The following is a 19453-nucleotide window of genomic DNA, read 5'->3' on the forward strand; positions in this document are numbered from 1 at the left end:
GACTTTGTTACCTTGTTGTTTATCGACATAACAGTGCAAGACAATTTTTTATTGAAAAACCTGTGTTTCAACTAGGGCTTTGTTAGCCTGAATTTCAGACATCCCTCTCTGGTCGCCTACTCCTGAGAAGGGATGTCTGAGCAAATCTGGCCCCAATGCCGTCCGGTAACATCACTACACTTTGGTTTAATTCATGCAGAAAAGTTTTTGTCAAGGCCACGAATTTGTGAAAGAAAAGTCACTTCAATAAAGGATTACAGGGTATAAAATTGTTTTAGTTAGTTGTAAACTGTTGAAACTTGAGACAAATTGATGAGATTTTAATTGACTGCCGGCTATATTCTTAACAGAACCAATTTAATCTGAACTGATTTGCTTTATCTAGCGTTCAAAATATAATATGTAACGCAGCAGACAAATACAACACACTCATGAGTACTTAAATGAATCAATTTACATGGTTACAGAGGCATCAAGAAACGGAATTCAATACAAAAATATCCTACTTGACCGTGGACACTGAGTTTAGAAATCACTGGCTTGTTGAGGCTGCAGGACATAAGCGTCGAGCGGCTTTGTTGACAAAACAAGAAAAGGTATAAATTTGGCAAAACACTGCATGTCGAAGCGACGAATGCCGCCAACTAAAAACCTACGGGTTCCCATTACTATTCTACATCCATACGTAAACTAAAAAAAAGTAATAAACTCAAGGTAAATGACTGGTAAATTCATTTCTGGGAAGGTGAACTCTATCAAACTCTTTGCAAATGTTTCCAGCTGTTTCCAAATTACAATCTTCGCGCATTAAAATTTAGTCATATAGTGAACCCCGTCGGAGGGAAGAAAAACCGTCGAGTTAGCGGGGCGAGTAGATTGAATTTTAATTTGCAATATATTGATAGCTTACTGATTTTTCGCCCTCAGTCAGCGTGTCACTACCGCCGAATTTTAGGAGGGGAGTATTCTGTTTGGGGGAGAGAGTGACATTTGATCAGGGTGTAGTTAGTTAGTGGGTCGAGTATCAGAGTTGGAGTTGAGATGACTTAGTGAGAGGGAATGGAGATGTTGAGAGGGGGGTGGAGTATCGAGTCAGTTACCGGGGTTCTACTGTAATTTCACATAATTATGCAAATAATTTTCAAATCAAGCAATTAAAATCACTACCCTGTTTTTGGGTAGTGACGTAACCGGATGGCATTAGGGCCAGATTTGTTTAGACGTCCCTTCTCGGGAGTAGGCGACCGGAAGGATGTCTGAAATAGGGCTTTGTAAAATGATTGTAAAAAAATACTTTATTTACAGTATATTTCTGGATTGGTAACATTGCAAGATATCACCATATCCTGCCAAGAATTGAAGAGTTTTTTGTTGGCTGAACAAGTATTGTTTAGGGGTTGACACCAGCTCCAAAAGTTGAGTGACAACGCTATTATGTAGTTCCACATATTATCCATTCCTCCCCCGGAAGGGATTTTTCCAATGGACCCCCAACCCTTCTGAAAATTCCAATCAAGCATCATACCTTAAACACTGGATACCAAATAAACGCTGGGTCTGCAAGGTGGAGTTGAAAACAGCCCCCTCCCCCAGTTATTTATTTGAGGTATAATAGTTTGGTTAGCAGATAATTTTTTTCAAAAATAATAAAAAAAAATTTTTTATTAAAGGAAATATGGGGAAAAAAACGGGTTAAAAAAAGGATTAAAGAAAAAACTTTTTTTTTAAAAAAAAAACGCAAATTATTTCCAACAATAAAGCTCCCCTCCCCCTTCAAAAATTGCAAATCCTTATCAGAATTAAACAGTAATCATATTTTTTTAATAAAGGATAAAAGTTAAATCTACCGGTAAATAGTGAATACCGGTAAGTTAGATCAACTCAGGCAAAGGCAATATTTTGGTTGAATTAAAAACCATCATCCGGCCAATATTTGTTAAATTAAACCAAAATATTGCCTTTGCCTTAGTTGATCTAACTTACCCTTGTGAATATCACAAAGCTTTGACTCTTCAGATAAACTTTTATACTTTATCTGAAATTGTCTGCTGGCCCTGGATACATGCAATCTTCACAAGAACAACCTCCAGGGGGAGTCTAAGACTGGGATTTCATCTGAACTGATTGAGAAAAATACAGCCACCTATAATCAATCAGAAGTTCTGAGGGTTTGTAGAGGAAGCTGTATTCCTAGGGTATGACAGAACACAATACAACATTTTACAGTATAAAGATGTTTTAATGAAACATGTTCCACAGTATTTATTAGTAGGGCCATTCCATTTTCATATCCATCCCCCCTCCCCCCTATAGATGAGATTTTCTGAAGGGGCTCTGAAAGTCATTTCTGATGGGGGAAGCCCTGTCATCATTTTTGATCTTTGAATATTTCAAAGGGGTTAGGAAAAAGTTGGCTTTTTTAAAAGGGGTTTTAAATAATCTGATTATTTCTGAAGGGGGGGGGGGGTATCATGTCGGCACTTTAATCTTTTTTCTTAGGGGGTAAATTTTGACTTACCTCATCAATAGGGGGTGTGGATATAAAATGGATCTCTTAGTTTCTGCCCCTGGTGGGGGATAGGGCGGATAAAATCGAATAGCCCGTACTCAATTAAAAATTTCAAACTTCACCCTCTAATAATGCATTTATTTCTTGTGAAAGTTCCTTCACTTGTTCAATTATTTGTTCTCTGTCTTCAACGTGAAGTCTTTTTCCACATTTCTGTAGAAACTTGTCTGGATGCCATCTCACTTGCTGTTCTTTCAGAAATTTCTTTTTCTCTTCGTCTGTTTTCAGTTCTGACCATTTCACTACAAGATCAATCATGTTTTTTGTGTCCCCTTCTGAAGGCCACGGTAAATCTAAAAACTTAAGGCTTGTCGTTGAATTACTCTGGAATATTTCTTGACAACGCTTTTCATAGTCCGTTAATGATGACGTTAGTTTTAATTTCTGACGTTGGATAGACATACGTGTTATGTAAGCTTCATGTTCTTTCTCAAGTTTTCTAGTTCGTTCTCTTGCCTTTTGTTCTTGTTCCTGTTGTTGCCTGTTTGTTTCTGTTTCTTGTTGTTTACTTGATGCAGTTTTTTGCCTTCTTTCACGTATTATCCTATCAGCCCATTCATCATAAGATTCCTGTGTGTTTTCAAGACAGTCATCGTCGCTGTAAGTACTATAATTATAACAATAGTCCTCTTGGCTTGCTTCAAATTGTAGTTTCCTTTCCCACTCTAAATTCTCCATATTTGCCGACTTCTCCTCGTGTTGCTTTCGCCTCTGCTGTTTTCTTTCAGCCTCTTCCTCCTCCCTTCGTTGAGCATACGCTCTTTTTAAATCAGTTAGATATTCTCTTGGTGTTTTCTCCTCGTTATTTTCCATGTCAAGAACATGGCGACTACAGACTTTCAGTAATGGTGCAATCAAGTCATTGAATGCGGAGAATCGCACTGTTTGTATTGCATATTTCAAAGCAATGTGAATAGGCGTATTCCCATCGCTGTCTGCAACTTCTACATCGGCTCCGTTTTTCAGCAGCAGCCTCATTATCGCATCATCGCCGAGAAAACAACAAGCATGCAGAGGAGTTCTTCCCTTACGATCAACGAAGGCAGTCAAATACGATGGTTCGTATTTCTTGAAAAGAGATCGGACACGATGTAGTTTCCCTGTCTTAATATAATAGAAAAGCTTTTCTTCCGTTGACTTACCCATCCGTTGAAGTTTCAGTGCTAGAGAACTCGCGAGAAGAGGGAAAAGTTTTTCAGTTTATATAAAGAGCCTAACAACCACAAGGCGGCCATATTAGTTGTGGAGTCCAGTCCCCTCTCTCTCCTTCACGAACTAATGACGTCACATCCCGCCAAATCACGCCAAATCATTGCAGCTCGTCATGAATTGGAAATGTGTTACATTTTGTATCCATCACTTTTTACGTGTCCAATTTTTTTCAAAAAAAAAATATTTCATCAGCAATATCCAGATTGATCTGCCAAGGAAAGTTTTCCAATTGACGTTTTGTTTCACCCGCTGATGCAATGTGAGCCTGCAGTAGATAGGCCAGCGGGTTGTTGTAACGCATGCTTGATGCTTCGATTTCACTGCAAGGTCACAGAGTGTACTGACTTGGTTCAAAATAACATAACACTTATCTTTTTACAACAAGAGAAATGGCGGAATCTGACTGGGATTCGGTTACTTACCTTCAAAAGAAAACGCCAAGAGCGGCAGAATTGAAATCTAAACAGGTAACATAATTTGTACGACAGAATGTTTCCTAGTAGCACTAGCTTTCGAAGGTAATATCAAGCTCATCAACGTCTTTGGTGAATTAAAGATAAAAGTTGTAAAGTACCACTATAACCTTGGACTTTCATGGACGTCCACCAGAAAAAGCAGAAGCTCTGAATAAATTATGCGTATGAAAATGAAAGAAAAACGGTGACTACAACTTTTTTGTCCAAGAATGTAAGCTTAAGGCAAATATGCAAATACCATGTTATTTTATTCAGATGTATGACCAGTAGGAAATAGTAACCAAACCTCATTTTCTTTTGTTTCACTGCTAAACAGAGGACTTCCTATCTCTGTTCATTAACTATTACCGGTAATCTGAATTGCCAGTTAAGGTGCATTTTATGTACGTATTATGTCCTGTACCTATCAATCTGGCTTGAATGGAATTGGTAGGGGTTGGCATTTTTTAAGAATTTGGCATCAAATTCCATACCCATGAAGAAATTATTCCAGTTAAATGCACTCCATACTGCACGTTGTTGTGGTAAATTTAATATCTCCTGACGGTAGCCAGTTATATAGCGACTGATTCTAATCGCCACTGTGGACTGTGTGACTGCCAAGTTTTAACCCTGCACCCATCCAAGGCAGATTAGTAGGTACATGCGTAATACGAACTAACAACAAAAGTGTGCAAATTTCTTGAATTCCCCGCACCCAAACAACTGACAAACAGAATGCGGTATGGGATAAGCAGACAATTCTTAGCCCATTTATTGAACTAAACAACTAACTGTAAAACAAAACCACAATCCTTGCATACAACAGACGGCAGTAAACAAACAATAACAATAGTTTACACTTGGACAATAAAAAAACAAACTATATACATCTGACCTGGCCAAGGAAAATGAGTAAACAAAAACAAATAAACAAACTGAACCAAGTCACACGAGCCGATCATCAGGAAAATAAAAGACTGAAATCGTAACAGAGACAAAATTTAACAAAATTAAACTGTCCGCTAAGGTTGAAAATCCACAATGAAACTTGTTTACTGTTCGGCATACTTATACTAACTACTTTTATTACATTCCACACTTTCTTCGCATAATCACGTACCGGCACTTACAACATACTTCTGACAAATGTACATGTGCTTGGGAATTCAAGAAACCATTTATCTTTTGTTTCATTATGCTTCGCTTCATTCAGACAAAGATAAATGAACAATTCTGTGATAATATATTTTTTTTCTGCTTGATAGGCTGTTGCTTCAGCTCAGAGACATGGAGGTCAAGTAGAAACAACACAAAAATGTAAGTTGATAGCCAAGACAAAATGCATTTAACTAAACTCAATAAATATTAATATGACTTTTTAGGGTTTTTTTCTTTTGCCCACATTTGATTTTTTCGACATTTTTTTCTTCATTTTTTTGGCCTGTTTTTAAAGCCACATGCTTATTCATGGTATTGGTATTGGTAATATTCTCAACAACAACAACTTTATTGTTTTTCTTGCACTTACAAATAGATGGTGGCGGCTCAAACAAACAACATTCAGCAAACAAAGACTCTGCTAAACTTGACAGAGAGACAGAAGAACTACACCGTAAGTATTGCATAAATGAGTAGTCATTACTGAAAGATAACGGAGGTAAATAAACTTACAATAACTTCCTTCAGATGGAATGGCATTTCTCTGCTAACCCCATAGGCGGTGTATGCAGAGAGAAGTAGCACTAGTCACTTTATGGACGTGTGATACTTGCCAATAATATAACAGTCAACTCTATCCTAACCACCTGGTGTTGGCCCTGTCCTTGCTGTTTTTAGTCATTAAATTACTGTAAAGATGGGCACCTCTGAGTCTCTAAGACGAACAGCTGGAGCTGGTCCAGCAGTGTTCCTTTTGGAGAGAATTGACGCTATTATAATGAAAAGTTAATTTGGCTCTTGAAAAATAATTATTGTGAACTTCAAGGAACAGATAAAAAAAATATTCAGGGCCACAATGAAACTACTGGGACACCAGTAATTGTGTTACCCTTCAAAAGTCCTTTTTTTTTTTTTTTTCTTTCATTGCAGTACATTGGTATCAGTACATCAAAGTACTGATGCTGATGGTATAGTGCTGGTACTAAAGAGAAATGTCCCCACTGAAAAATTCTCATCAAGGTATTATTGTCCTCCATAATTTAAATCCTAGATTGGACATTGCACAAATTAAATAAAGCTTAATTTTATTAATTTACTCGCAAATTACAGTTCATAAGGAAACATTTGTTTATTGCATCTGTGAATGCATGCTGTATTTATCAGAGTGAAGGACTCTCTTTGGGTACTATCACTGTCAGTTTGCTGTTCATTGCAAAGACAGTTTCTAGGACTGACTGTTCTGATGTGCAAATGCACATCAGAACCTGTGCAAGAAAAAGATTTTCTGGCAAAGCAATTTGCTCACACTACCAGCAAGTAAGTTTAATTAAATCCACATCAGATTGAACACCTATTGAATGAATGGATTAAACAAAAAAAATGGGAACACAACCAGACAGTTGACCCCCACGCAAGAGCACTCTGGGTTGTCAGTGGACTAACAATACTCTGACAGTGGACTTTTTTAATACACTGACAGTATACCTTACACTAGTGTTTACTGTATTGACTTGAAAGAATGCCACAATTTTCTTGGCATTTTGATATGATGGTTATTGAGGGCGGCGCTTTTTGGGGGTGGTGCTTGTTAGAAACTCGTTTAAAATAAGAAAACATTATATCTTATTTGGCAGATGAAAAAGTTTCACTTGATGTTGGAAAGCTCATTCAACAGGCAAGAATGGAGAAGAAATTAACACAGAAGGACTTAGCAACAGTAAGACAAACATGCTATTTTTAATTTAACAATATTGTTAATTATTTAAATATGTAGACTATGTACAGGTAGTTAAGCACGGGCATGAGGCATAGTGGCCTTGGCTCATTGTTCTAAAGCAGTCTTGGGTTAAAGCCTTTTGCTTAGATCAAATTGTGTTGTGTCATTGGGTAAGACACTTTACTCTCAGGGTGCATTTTTCCTACCCAGGCCACAGTTGTTGAAAGGGTGGATAATGCTATCCACCCGATAAATCACTATCCGGTGGATAGCGTACTATGTTTGGTTAAGACTTATCTACTAGATAGTGATTTATCTGGTGGATAGCATTATTCACCCTTTCAACAACTGGAACCAGGAGGATAAATGGGAACAAGTAAGCTGTAACCTGCAATGGACTAGCGTCCCATTCAGGGAGATTACTAATACTGTGATCACTTCAGATGGGAGATGACTGCAATAACTGCTGGTATTTATTTTGGTCAGCTTGGCTTGTTAGCACTTACCAACTTAATACAATAATGCACACCAGTTATGACATTTGGAAGAGAAAAAAAACCAAGCCATGAATTACATTTTAATCAGGGTAAAACCAAAATGTATCAAGTAAACTACATGTAATTTGATTCAAACAAGTGTTTTGAACAAGAGGTTGTTGTTCTCACTGCTAAGCGTGTCACCCAGGATTATATCCAGAGTTTTTGTTGTTACATGAAGGTCTATAAAAGGAGATCATTCAGTCAGCAGACCGCCATATTTTGTTCTTCTAAGACCATAAATTGCTGTTGTTTTCTCCTGAAACTGAGTGTGCCATAAATTTTTTAACTGGAAACCGTCAAATAATAAAGAAAGTGCCCGCAGATTGACACTCAAAATTGGTTTAAAATGCCAGACTGCCAGAGAACAATATATAATAGACCCTTTTACATAATCTAGAATTATTTTTGCTGCTGGTTGTAGCATTGTTTTGACACCAGTTGTCACTAAGTTAATTTTGTGAATGGCTTTGACCAGCTATTTGTTATTGTATTCAAGTGCACATTTCACAAGTTATTGTCATATAGTACAGAGATGGTAGGAAATTGTTTCTTGCTCACTCTGTTGTGTATTTTGTTATACATCACAGAAAATCAATGAAAAGCCACAAATTGTTATGGATTATGAGTCTGGCAAAGCAATTCCCAACAATCAAGTGCTGGGGAAACTTGAACGAACACTTGGTGAGTTACTGTGAAACATTTTCACTGATTTTCAGGTTATGACTTCCATTTGTTTGCTGATACGACTGGGATATGTTAATGAATTGATTCTTATCTCACAATACATATAAAACAAATTCTCTCAGCTAAATACTGTGGTTATAATAATTTATATTGTGGCCATTTTGGAGAATTTATTTTTGTCATCAAGTCAGGATAGTGAATTACACAGTCAACAAACTTAATGTGGAATACATGACGATCATGTTACCAAGGGAAAGTGTTACAAGGTGACACCCGGGAGCGCGCGACGAGGGGGAGATTAAAAGAGATAGCAATACATTTCTCATTTGCACATGTGCTGTAAGTCTTGGTTCATTCCTTATCTGTTCTCACATCTGTAAAAAATAATCATCTGAAATGACTAAATTATGTGTTTTGGAATGCATGAAATTATAATGCATGGTTTGAGACTGGCACTAGTTCTGTGAATAATTTTTTCAATGCAGGAATTTCCTGAAAAAAATTCACAATTTTGAATTACAAAAATTAATCCTCCAAAATCGCTGGCCCCCAAATACTGTCTTTAGCAATCCCTGAGCAACTACACTAGATCTGTAGATAAGAAGGACCTCTCTGAGGTTCCTAATAGTATACCGTAGAATTCCGGTTATAAGCCCCCCCCCCCCCCCCCGCTTATAAGCCCTCCCGGTTATAGGCCCATCTACCTGGAAACAAAAAAGTACATCCGATTTTTAAGCCCCCCCCCCCCCGGATATAAGCCCCCCTCTGCCGGATGACAGTACTGAACAAGGCTAAATGTTGCTTTATTATGCGTTTTCAACTTAAAAACGTATTTCGATCAACACTCCCGTGGCTCTTTTTGAAACATTTTTTTCATACGGCTTATAAGCCCTCCCGGATATAAGCCCCTCCGCTTATAAGCCCACCCAAAACCCCTTACAAAGTTGTATAAGCCCAGGGCTTATAACCGGAATTCTACGGTAATCCAATTACTGAATGTGAATTTTTTATTTTCAGGAATCAAGCTTCGTGGAAAAGAAAAAGGAATGCCGCTGGTCCCTGGTGGCAAGGGGAAGAAGTGATATACAATAAAATGACATTAACCCTTTATTCCTAACTTCTCCTAACCTCTTGCAACAAATTTAGACAGGCAAGTTAGGAGAATTTAGCACCAAACTATTTTAAAAACAGTTTTGATGAAAGTTCTCCAAAGTTGCATTAAAGGCTATGTATGTGGAATCTATATGTTGATCTTGGGACTAAAGGGTTAAAATATCACTTCACTCCTTGCCATTAAAATAAGATAAACTAAGCGTATACTGACAAAAAACATAATTGAAAATTGCTGAAGGTTGTTTTTTTTCTTGCCAACATTGACTTAAGGCTACAGGTTGCCTGATGGCTTTTTTATTAAAATGCATGATGTAACAACTTAACATTTTTGTCATTGTTGTGGCCATACAGTTAGCTAACAAATGTTAAATTTAGAATCTGTTTAGAAAATAAAACAGTAGAAATGTTTATTGTTCCATTGCTGGTTTGCACAGTGCACGTGGAGCCCATGCATGATGCAAGTTACCCACCAACCCCTTCCCCTTTTTTTCCAGAAAGAAGGTCAAAAGTTAAAATTGGTATGGTTTTTCCAAGATGTAATTTTAAAACGAAGCATTATACTGATTACTCTATCCACGCAAGCATTATACCCACAAAATACCTATTTGCATATCTGCCAATGGGGTCCTGATTTTGGGCTCGCCGTCTGGTAGGGGTATCTATTTTAGAGACAAAAATTTCTAGAACGGGGTATAACATTTGAAAGCACAAAAGTTTCAAATTATCAGCCGCCAAAACGGGGTGTTAAAAAATTAACGGTTTCTAGAAAGGGGTATTATTTTGGATGCAAATTCTTTCTTAAACTAGGTGCTACTTTGGAGACCCGTGCGGCACATACCCACTCAAAACATACCTGAGTATCCCTTCGCCCCCCCCCCCCCGGGGCTGAAGCATCAGCACTCTTAAAATTGGCAGGCGCCTTGGCAACCTAACAAATTTCATCATTCGCTTTTCATTTCTCGCAACCAGTTTGTGCTACCACCTATTTTTATGATTGACAAGGTCAAGTGACCATGTCATGCAATGAGCTTATTCCTGCACTTTACAACGCACTCTATATTCCACTATTAGTGCCCAGTGTGCTATCCTTGCCTCAGAGGTTTTCTCCATGAGAAGATATCGTCTGGCTACGAGAGCCCAAATAAATAAATAAATAAAATTCGGCCAAAAACATGTATTGCAACAGCTATCATAATTGGGGCCGATTTTCTTTCCTGCTATACAAATAGAAGTAAAGAAACAGGGCCAACATCACAGTGGGTAAATCTGTCTTCTGGTACATAAATTATTTTGGGAAATTTAAAAAGCTTGTATAGTGTAAACTTCTGGTAAAAAAGTCAACGATAAACTAAATCGCAAAACAGAACAAAAAACCTTATACAGGGACAACAACAGGAAAATACAAACATCATAACATGGTACGAAACATAAACAACAATGCGAGGCACGACCCGAACAAGGAACGAACCGGACACCCTTTCAAGAGACATCAAGAGAGAGAGGAGCGTAACAGATAGAGGGGCCAAAACAAAACACACCAGGGGGTTGGTGAGTGCGTGACATATCAATCAGTGAGAATGGAGGAAGTTTTCTTGAAAACAAAAAAAATCAATGCAGCCACGCTAAATTTTAGGCCATTTCCAGATGGTACGTTTATCTAAGAACTCCTCCCTGATCAACATCACTGCCCGTCCTCTTTATTTAAGTCCAATCCAGTTTTCCAGTTGACTGACTTTCCATTCTTGTGACGTCATATCCAAGCCTCTCCCACATTCAGTTCGTTTCAACTTTTCTGATCTGCCTGCCTCAAGCAGCTGTGGTGGTTGTTACGTGCGAATTAAAGCTAAAGAATCAAATTTAGGTAAGGATTATGCCACTTCTTTGCTGTTATTATCACTGTAACTTTATGCATATCGTTGTAAGGCAAATCGACGATTCATGGAACGGAATTTTTGCGGCCGATGAACATTCAACACGCGCGTCCCGACAGAGAGCGCGCGTTCTGTTTTATTCCTCTGGGATCAAGTCACCAATTTTGTATGTTAAGGTATTTACTGAATACGCTCTGGTGTAATGCTGTGTACTTGTAGCATAGGGGAGCTGAACAAATGTCTGGGACTGCAGTCTTGGCGAGCAGTTCACTTTGTTTCGATTCGCTACTTTCTTTACGCTCGGCTGAAAGTTGAATAAGCTCCAAAGGGCGGGACGCCACGACATTTCTGCCTGATCCGAATCCAAGAGTTTAAAACTTCTATGCTGCTCAATACCGGAGGGTCTTACTTAATTTCTCATCACTTCAACTGTAACATTTATAGAGACTTCCAAGTATTGATCATAAGCTTACACCTCTGAGATCGCAATCGTATGTAATACAGACTACCGTAAATGTTTGTGTAATATACACAGTTTTTTGTTCAGATCAGAACTTTGTATTTGTAAGTTTTAAACGTACAGTGTAATTGTGTTAGCTAACTTTTGATATGCGCTCCTGTCTGCTTATGCATTGCCTGCTTGATGATATTAAAGTGCTGAAGGGCCTTATACATACATGTACAAGGTCTGTGCTTTGCATTTGGAGTTCTCCTAATTTCACTTAAAAAATACAGTAAAAACCCGCGTGTAAGAACCTAGGATTTTAAAAATTTTTTGGAAAAAATTTTTTTTTTTAATACCCAAAAAAATAAAAATTTTTTAGCAAAAAAAATTTAGGTTTTTTTATGTGGGGTTTTATTTTTTTTTTTTTTTTTTTTTTTAAAAAAAAAAATTTTTTTTTTTTATTTTTTTTTTTTTTTTTTTTTTGGAAAGTTGGGAAAAAAAAAATTATTATTAAAAAAGAAAAAAAATTTTTTTTTTTTTTTTTTATTAAAATAAATTTTTTTCTCTATATATAAATAAAAAAACAAAATAAATATCTTTTTATCTAAATTATATATACCCCCCAAAAAAAAAATCTTTTTTTTTACACAAAAAAAAAAAATTATTTTCTCACTTTTTTTTTTATATGTCATATGTTAACATAAATCAACAATTTTCTGTTCTTTTGCAAAATCGAGGCAAGTTGCAAGGAGAACAGTTTTAAGCTTGTTAACTTAACATAAAACACCTTCAGACATCTAGCAGGAGCATATGCCTAATATGCATGGTATCAATTATTTTACAAATCTTGTTACTATGAAAATCAGCTAAACATTGGTCCAAATGACACAAACTTCTTTCAGTGGGGTGGGCAGTGTTGGGATTGATCTAGTACCTCTGTTATTTAGTGGAGGGGGGGGGGGGGGTGCCTTACTGTGTGGCACTTAGTTTCTGTGGGTTCTAATTTTTGTGATTTTTTTAAGTGTTTGTTTTTTGTTAATAATCTTAGGAGTCAGTCCAAGCTTAGGATATTACTCAGTCATTATGGTAAGTCATTGTTCTGTTTACACTTTGAAACCTGTGCATTCTACTGTACTTACTGTAAAGTGTATTAAGGTGGCGGGTCCGACCTTCAGACGGGGGGGGGGTGCTGCCAGAGGGGGTCTTATTAGAGCTAGGGGGGGGAATTATAGAGCTTTTATGCCATGTTTGGCTGAGGACTGGGAATGTGCTATACCACTGTCAAGGTTTATTATATACCTTAATGGTTTTCACTGGCGATCAAATTTTCTTCGGTGAGTTTACAAATTTGCCTAGTATATGGCTGGTTTAAAGTCGTGCAGGACCCTTGCTCTTAAAACTTCATCAGCAAAATTTCTCGAGGTGGTGTTATTTCGCAAAGCTTTAATTCTCTGAATATTGAAAATTAATTTCATACTCTATGGAATTATTCCATTACAGTTAGACCTCCAAAGTGGTGCATTGTCAGTGCTAATATAAGATGAAAACTATTTAAAATGTCTCTGGTGGTAAAAACATGTAATTCTTTGCTTGTCGAATGTTTCCATGTTTTCCTGCTCACTGCAAGGCATTGAGACACAAAATGAAAATGGAACACGAGGAGATGTGGTACAAAATGGAAATTGATCAAATCGAATTTCAAACCCTTATAAGATGTTGCAATCAAGATTACAATGGCTACTTCTCTTGCTGCACAGCAATAATTAAATACATTGATAATGAAAAAGTGACCAACAGAACCTTAAAAAATGCACACAGGCAGTGTGATTAATGGTTTACTAAATGCCGTCAATGTTTTAATGTTGCTTACATTATCAAGGTGAAAGTGATAGTTTTCATCATGGTGTGAATGTAAATGAATGGAAAATAACAGTAAAAATGAATATTTCTGTGTGGTAAATCGCAATATACGAGTTTGCAAATGTGACATGGTTGCTGCAAAAAAAATATATTTACCTCATCGTGAACCTCTGTAGTTAACACTTAGCAGATTGTTGAATCTTCTTCAAATATCACTTTGCAAATAATTATCTTGAGCCTTTTTTGAGCCTCACTTATTTGTCAATTTAATGCTCAGTGTTTATCAGCCATAAGCTTGTCTGATCAACTGTACTTGTTTTTTTTTTTGTTTTTTTGTTTTTTTTGCAGGCTATGTCTGGTATTACCGCCAATGAAGAAATCATCCAGAAATTCAATGAGATGAAACTCAAGAAGAAGTATGGTTATATAATCATGTCAATCAAAGACAAAAAGGAAGTGGTTATTGAAGAAATTGGAGATAAATTTCCCGAAGACTGCACACCAAAAGAGAATGAGGAAGCCTACAATAAATTGAAAGATAGATTAGTGGCGTGTGAAGCGGAACCCAAGTATGTGCTGTTTGACTTCAGGATAGAAACCAAAGATGGAAAGAGGGAGAAACTGGCTTTTATAAACTGGTAAGCTTGAAATTTTAATAATTAATAAAATTAATTGTTATTTTGATTGTAAAACAGCCATACTTGTCCCTGCCCCCAAACACTGGAGAAAAGAACTAAATTAAAAAATTAATAACTAAATTAAAAATTAAAAATTAAAATTTACCATCTTTATTATTTACTACAAACTTGATGAATTCGACATTGCTGATCCTAGCAGTATGCAGGACGCGTGTCACTTATCAACCTAGTAAAATGGCCCAGCTCACAACGAGTCTCTCGTAGCTCAGTTGGTTAGAGCGCCCAACCGGTATCTGGGAGGCCATGGGTTCGATTCCCGTCGGGGACTCAGAATTTTTCTTTGTCCCATGCTTGTGTCATGTTGAACACTTCATCTTCATTATTTATTACCGAGCTTAAAATGTACCATCTTTATTATTTACTACAAATTTGATGAATTCGACATTGCTGATCCTAGCAGTATGCAGGACGAGTGTCACATATCAACCTAGTAAATGGCCCAGCTCAACAGTGAGTCTCTCGTAGCTCAGTTGGTTAGAGCGTCCAACTGGTATCTGGGAGGCCATGGGTTCGATTCCCGTCGGGGACTCAGAATTTTTCTTTGTCCCATGCTTGTGTCATGTTGAACACTTCATCTTCATTAATAATCTGTATAGTAAAAGCATGTAATGTGGCCCAGGTTTGAATCCCAGACCTGGTGTCATTTCATTACACAGGCCAATAATAATTATTGTACAGAGGTTTGTTGAAACACCTTAAATATAACTTTAGTCTTTTTCGTTTACACTTTGTGTCAATCCTTTCTAACTTCCCAGGAGTATCTTGCTTTGTGTTCTTGCGGCGATTTCATGTTGTGCTAACTTGATCACTGTTCATGTCTCATTTATTCCTGTAGACTACGAGCAGTCCCTATTTTTTCGCAGAGTCCGTCGAGCTTGAAGCGAATTTTTTTTCGAAGAGTTCGTCGAGCTTATAGCGAAAAAAATTACGCGTGGGGGGAGGAGGCGGGGCAAGGCGAGAAGCGAAAAAAATAGGGGCTTCCCGCTAAGCCACAGTGTTTGAATTATGCGTTGCTCTCACAACGCAAAAATATGATTGGCTAACGCTTGGAAAGTTGACAGCAAGATGTCAATACGTTGTTAACACTTGCATGTCATATTGCGAAGCGATGGGAGCGGGAGCTTTTGAGCTCTCGAAATCGCTTCTTGAATCGTACTTTGTCGCTATAAAATTGCATCTCCGAAGAACATTTTTAATTCAGTGTATGAGCAGCAAGCCGCCAAAGTACGGAGCGAAAATAAGAGAGGAGAATTCAACCAAAAGTAGCTTTATTCCACAGAAATTCAAGGCTCGTAAACAAGACAACGGCTGTTTTGCGCGAGCTTCGTAATTACAAGCCGGGAATAAACAAATTTAAACAAACAGAAGCGCTTTAAACACTTACATCAAGCTGCCTTTACATTAAGTAGCCCATAGAGGTGAATCAGTGTTAAAAAATAAACATTGCTGGAACTGTATAAATCGCCAGAGATAAAACTTTGCAGACGCTTCATCAAAAAAGCTTTGAGTTTGATGCGTACGTGACAAACCCAACCAAGTGCAGCAGTGTCAATTGACAGTACGTCAAAATGCGGAAATATTATTGGACACGGCAAATTAGATTTGAAATCGAAGCCAAAAATCACTCGGCCGTGAAAGGTCAAACGCTGTGGCTTTGCGGGTAGTCCCTATTTTTTTTCGCTTCTCGCCTTGCCCCGCCTCCTCCCCCCGCGCGTAATTTTTTCGCTATAAGCTCGATGAACTCTTCGAAAAAAAATTTCGCTTCAAGCTCGACGGACTCTGCGAAAAAATAGGGACTGCTCGTAGTCTATTATTCCTGTAGTTAGTTCCCAGTCCTATTTGGTTGGCTGGATGCGCAAAACAGAACCGGTTGACAGCCCGTGACATAAAGCAATGCCTATATCATCCCCTAAAAATTAAGAATTTACAAGCTTTCACCCCAGGGTGGGTACTCGGGATTTCAAGTGACAGGGATGATCAAATAGGGGCAAAAAAACGCTAGGGCTTCCAACAAACTCCCAAAAATTCCTGGACCAAACATTAACCCCCCCAAAAATCCCATGCCAAATTTCTGACCCTTAAATTTCCAGAAAGGGGGAATGGTGTACATAACACAAAGAAAACATTAAAAATTGAATGCTTGTGTTTGTTTATTTATCTTTAAATTGTTTTTTAATACCCCCAAAAATCCCAACTTAAATCAAGCCACCTAAAAAAATACTTGGTAAATTTCCATACCCCAGAAAAAATCCCAGAATCGAAAATTTCAACCCCCCCCCCCGGAGTACCCCTGGGAATTCCACTCATCTGGATGGGATGCTTGTCCATTGCAGGGTTACTCCCCCCAGCATTTAATTCATTGGTGCCCATTTAAACACCTGGCCCCAGTTGTTTAAAGAGTGGATACCGCTATCCACTGGTAGTTTGTTTTGTCAACACTTACCCACTGGATTGCAATTTATCTGGTTGATAGTGTAACCCACCCTGGAGGGTAGCAAAGGGGGTGTTGTCATCCCATTTCACGCACAAATTTTAACCAAATTCACGTGTCACGTATACTTGAAACAGCAGAATTCACGAATCCCGTGCCTTTTCTAGCTATTTTCACGCGTCAAGGTCTAATTTTTGGCCTGTTTTCACGCGTCACGTTTTAATTTTTGGCCTTTTCACGCGTCACGCATAAACCCTTTGCTACCCTCACCCTGGGCCCTGGGTGGAATGAAGCACTATGAGAGTAGATACAGTAAAAACCCGCGAGTAAGAACCTAACATTTACGAACCTGATAGGCTAAAATTTGCAAATTAAATACCATTTTTATAAGAACCGATTTAGCCTCAAATTGGAAACAGGTTCTTATTTTCTAAAATTGATTAAAAATGTTTACTTTTGGGAAATAAGTTGGACAAAGCATTATTGTACATGTATATCATGTCATATTCTTAATGATTAGTGCTTCATTTTTACATAAGCACTTATGTGGTATATGCAAATTTTATACAAGGAATAGACCAAATACCACTAAAATCTCTATAACAATATTGAAATAATTTTCTTCAGAAATTAAGAAAGAACCAAATTAGCCTAAATTTGTGTAAATAACCCTTTATTTAAGAACCTGTTTAGGCTAACCTGAAAAATAATAGGTTCTAATTACTCGCGGGTTTTTACTGTACCTCATAGATAGATACCGCTATCCACTGGTAGTTTGTTTTGTCAACACTTACCCACTGGATTGCAATTTATCTGGTTGATAGTGTAACCCACCCTGGGCCCTAGTAAGCCGCACCCTAAATTTAGCAACTCAAATTTACCCGCAGGTAAGCCGCACCCTAAATTTAGCAACTCAAATTTTGGAAAAAAAGTTTTTTGAAAGTAAATAAAAAAAATCCAAAGTCGAGTCTTCAGAAGTCTTCTTCATCGAACGTAAACTCACTAAACATTGAAACGGAAGTACTTCAGTCTTACCCACAATTTCAGCTCTTTAATATAATGAACACCAACTTTGACATATAGGTGATCTTTTTCCGGTATTGTTGACAGGTATTTCTTCATTAAACACAGTTTTTCCATGGATTTTTGTGTGACAACAAGAACGTGTGTTTGCAAAACGTTCGAAGCTTAGTAACCAGGAATTTGATCGGACGCGAAAATGGGACTGGGGCAAGAATGAACAAGCAAAACAAGATGGAGACGTTCGGGTTTTCGTTGCTATTGTATCGATAAAAAGAGATTTAGGATCCTTCTGCTGGAGATAAACTTGTTGCATCAAGAGTTTCGTAATCAGTTTGACTAACTTGCCATCAAAGTGCTAAACGGGAAAGAAACAGTAGGCCATGATCCGCATCTACCACGCGAATACTCATGGTAGTTTCACGCCCGTGGTGTATCACTATTTATTGTCTTGAAAATATAGGCCCTTCGTCGACACTGCAAACAGCTTTTAGGGGCTTTTAAACTTGCAAAAGCAATCACCAGTGCCCCCTTACAGTTTTAAGTACTATTAATTTGCATACCTTTCCATGAAAGTGTCAATTCACGAAAATTTTCGGCACCTTTTCCAAATGTTCCTGCAGATAAGCCGCACCCTCGATTTCGAACAAAGATTTTTGGAAAAAAGGTGCGGCTTATCTGCGTGTTTTTACGGCACCTTTATTTAGTTATAAAGCTCAGGGAAGTCCTTTCAGAGACTTAAAAGCACCCTGCTATCAATAGGAGCCCTGGGCCCAGTCGCATAAAAATACTTAAGATTACGGGCGATTTTCTGCAACAGCTCTCTGCATTCCGGTGAATGTTTTCAAAGCGTTTTGGTTTTTCCAGTGCTCTTTAGTACATTTTCTCCTGATTTATCCTTATAAGCATGGGAGAAAACCCCTCAGAGCACAGGGAATGGCTGCAGAAAATCCCACATAATCTTAAGTATTTTTATGCAACCGGGCCCTGAGCACTAGTGCTACTAGTGTACAGTATAGTGTCTTAGCTAACAACACAATACCAACAATGACCCTGGCCAGGACTTGAACCCAGATTGCTCAGTCTGAAGTCCAGTGCACTAACCATCACAAAACTTGCATGCAAAGTATTGTTATGCGATTCAGTAAAGATCTGTATCAAAAGTTAATGACATTGTTTGATTTGTATTGGGTACAGTTGCGTACATGTGATCTGAATACTGTGCTGGGATTGGTTTGCAATGTTTAATGAATTTACAATGTTTATTTACATGTGATTTCCAGTACCAAAGACCAGTGACTGACTAGTTGTTTATTTTTATTTTTTCACCTTGACATTCCTCAGGTGCTCAGACAACTGCCACATTAGTAGGAAGACATTACAAGGAAGCACCGCAGAATACTTGAAGAAGATGTTTCAAGGTCTGAGTGGAAGCATCCAAGCAAATGACAGTGATGAGTTGTCTTACACAGATATTGTGAAGGATTTGATGTCTGGAAAGAAATAAGTGTCTGTTCAACATATCGTGTAATAAATTGTAGTGAAGATTTATGTAGTAATCAATTAGTCCATCTTAATCGTAGGTATCTTCAAAAGTGCTTTTTACAAAATGATACATTGTGATTTATAAACCCCCCCCATCCCCTCCTGCCCCCTCCAGCCCCCCCCCCCCCCCTGG

The 19453-nt window shown here is 37.8% G+C and overlaps 3 protein-coding genes across 4 annotated transcripts; 2 read left to right on the plus strand and 1 right to left on the minus strand.

The window, feature by feature from the left end:
• Positions 1–2218: 2218 nt before the first annotated feature.
• Positions 2219–4014, minus strand: LOC144634939 (NF-kappa-B inhibitor-like protein 1). Of its 2 annotated transcripts, none has more exons than XM_078493999.1 (2): positions 2608–4014; positions 2219–2561 (listed from the first exon to the last, which is right to left on the minus strand). In XM_078493999.1, the coding sequence occupies exon 1, from the start codon at positions 3713–3715 to the stop codon at positions 2621–2623; it is 1095 nt and encodes a 364-aa protein (XP_078350125.1). In that variant the 5' UTR covers positions 3716–4014; the 3' UTR covers positions 2219–2561; positions 2608–2620. The 2 variants fall into 2 exon arrangements, with proteins under 2 accessions (XP_078350125.1, XP_078350119.1); XM_078493993.1 differs by having other exon boundaries at positions 2219–2534; positions 2582–4012.
• Positions 4015–4113: 99 nt separating this feature from the next.
• LOC144635166 (endothelial differentiation-related factor 1-like) lies at positions 4114–9858 on the plus strand. The gene is made up of 6 exons (XM_078494234.1): positions 4114–4248; positions 5505–5556; positions 5774–5851; positions 7032–7114; positions 8241–8334; positions 9355–9858. Exons 1-6 carry the CDS (start codon positions 4171–4173, stop codon positions 9417–9419), a joined length of 450 nt encoding a protein of 149 aa, XP_078350360.1. The 5' UTR covers positions 4114–4170; the 3' UTR covers positions 9420–9858.
• A 1339-nt stretch (positions 9859–11197) lies between these two features.
• Positions 11198–19324, plus strand: LOC144634615 (uncharacterized). Its single transcript, XM_078493634.1, has 4 exons — positions 11198–11311; positions 12815–12852; positions 13975–14264; positions 19120–19324. The coding sequence occupies exons 2-4, from the start codon at positions 12850–12852 to the stop codon at positions 19280–19282; spliced, it is 456 nt and encodes a 151-aa protein (XP_078349760.1). The 5' UTR covers positions 11198–11311; positions 12815–12849; the 3' UTR covers positions 19283–19324.
• Positions 19325–19453: the final 129 nt, after the last annotated feature.

This window comes from Oculina patagonica, chromosome 1, assembly GCF_052425735.1.
Source record: "Oculina patagonica isolate OP01 chromosome 1, crgOcupat, whole genome shotgun sequence".
Lineage (NCBI taxonomy): Eukaryota > Metazoa > Cnidaria > Anthozoa > Scleractinia > Oculinidae > Oculina > Oculina patagonica.

What these genes read in the sequence shown, in the direction of transcription:
- LOC144635166 (XM_078494234.1), top strand. Translation starts at nt 4,171, where the DNA reads ATGGCGGAATCTGACTGGGATTCGGTTACTTACCTTCAAAAGAAAACG. An exon ending in CAGAATTGAAATCTAAACAG is followed by an intron (nt 4,249 to 5,504) that starts GTAACATAATTT and finishes TCTGCTTGATAG; the next exon opens with GCTGTTGCTTCAGCTCAGAG. An exon ending in AGTAGAAACAACACAAAAAT is followed by an intron (nt 5,557 to 5,773) that starts GTAAGTTGATAG and finishes ACTTACAAATAG; the next exon opens with ATGGTGGCGGCTCAAACAAA.
- LOC144634615 (XM_078493634.1), top strand. An exon ending in AAACTGGCTTTTATAAACTG is followed by an intron (nt 14,265 to 19,119) that starts GTAAGCTTGAAA and finishes GACATTCCTCAG; the next exon opens with GTGCTCAGACAACTGCCACA.
- LOC144634939 (XM_078493999.1), bottom strand. Translation starts at nt 3,715, where the DNA reads ATGGGTAAGTCAACGGAAGAAAAGCTTTTCTATTATATTAAGACAGGG.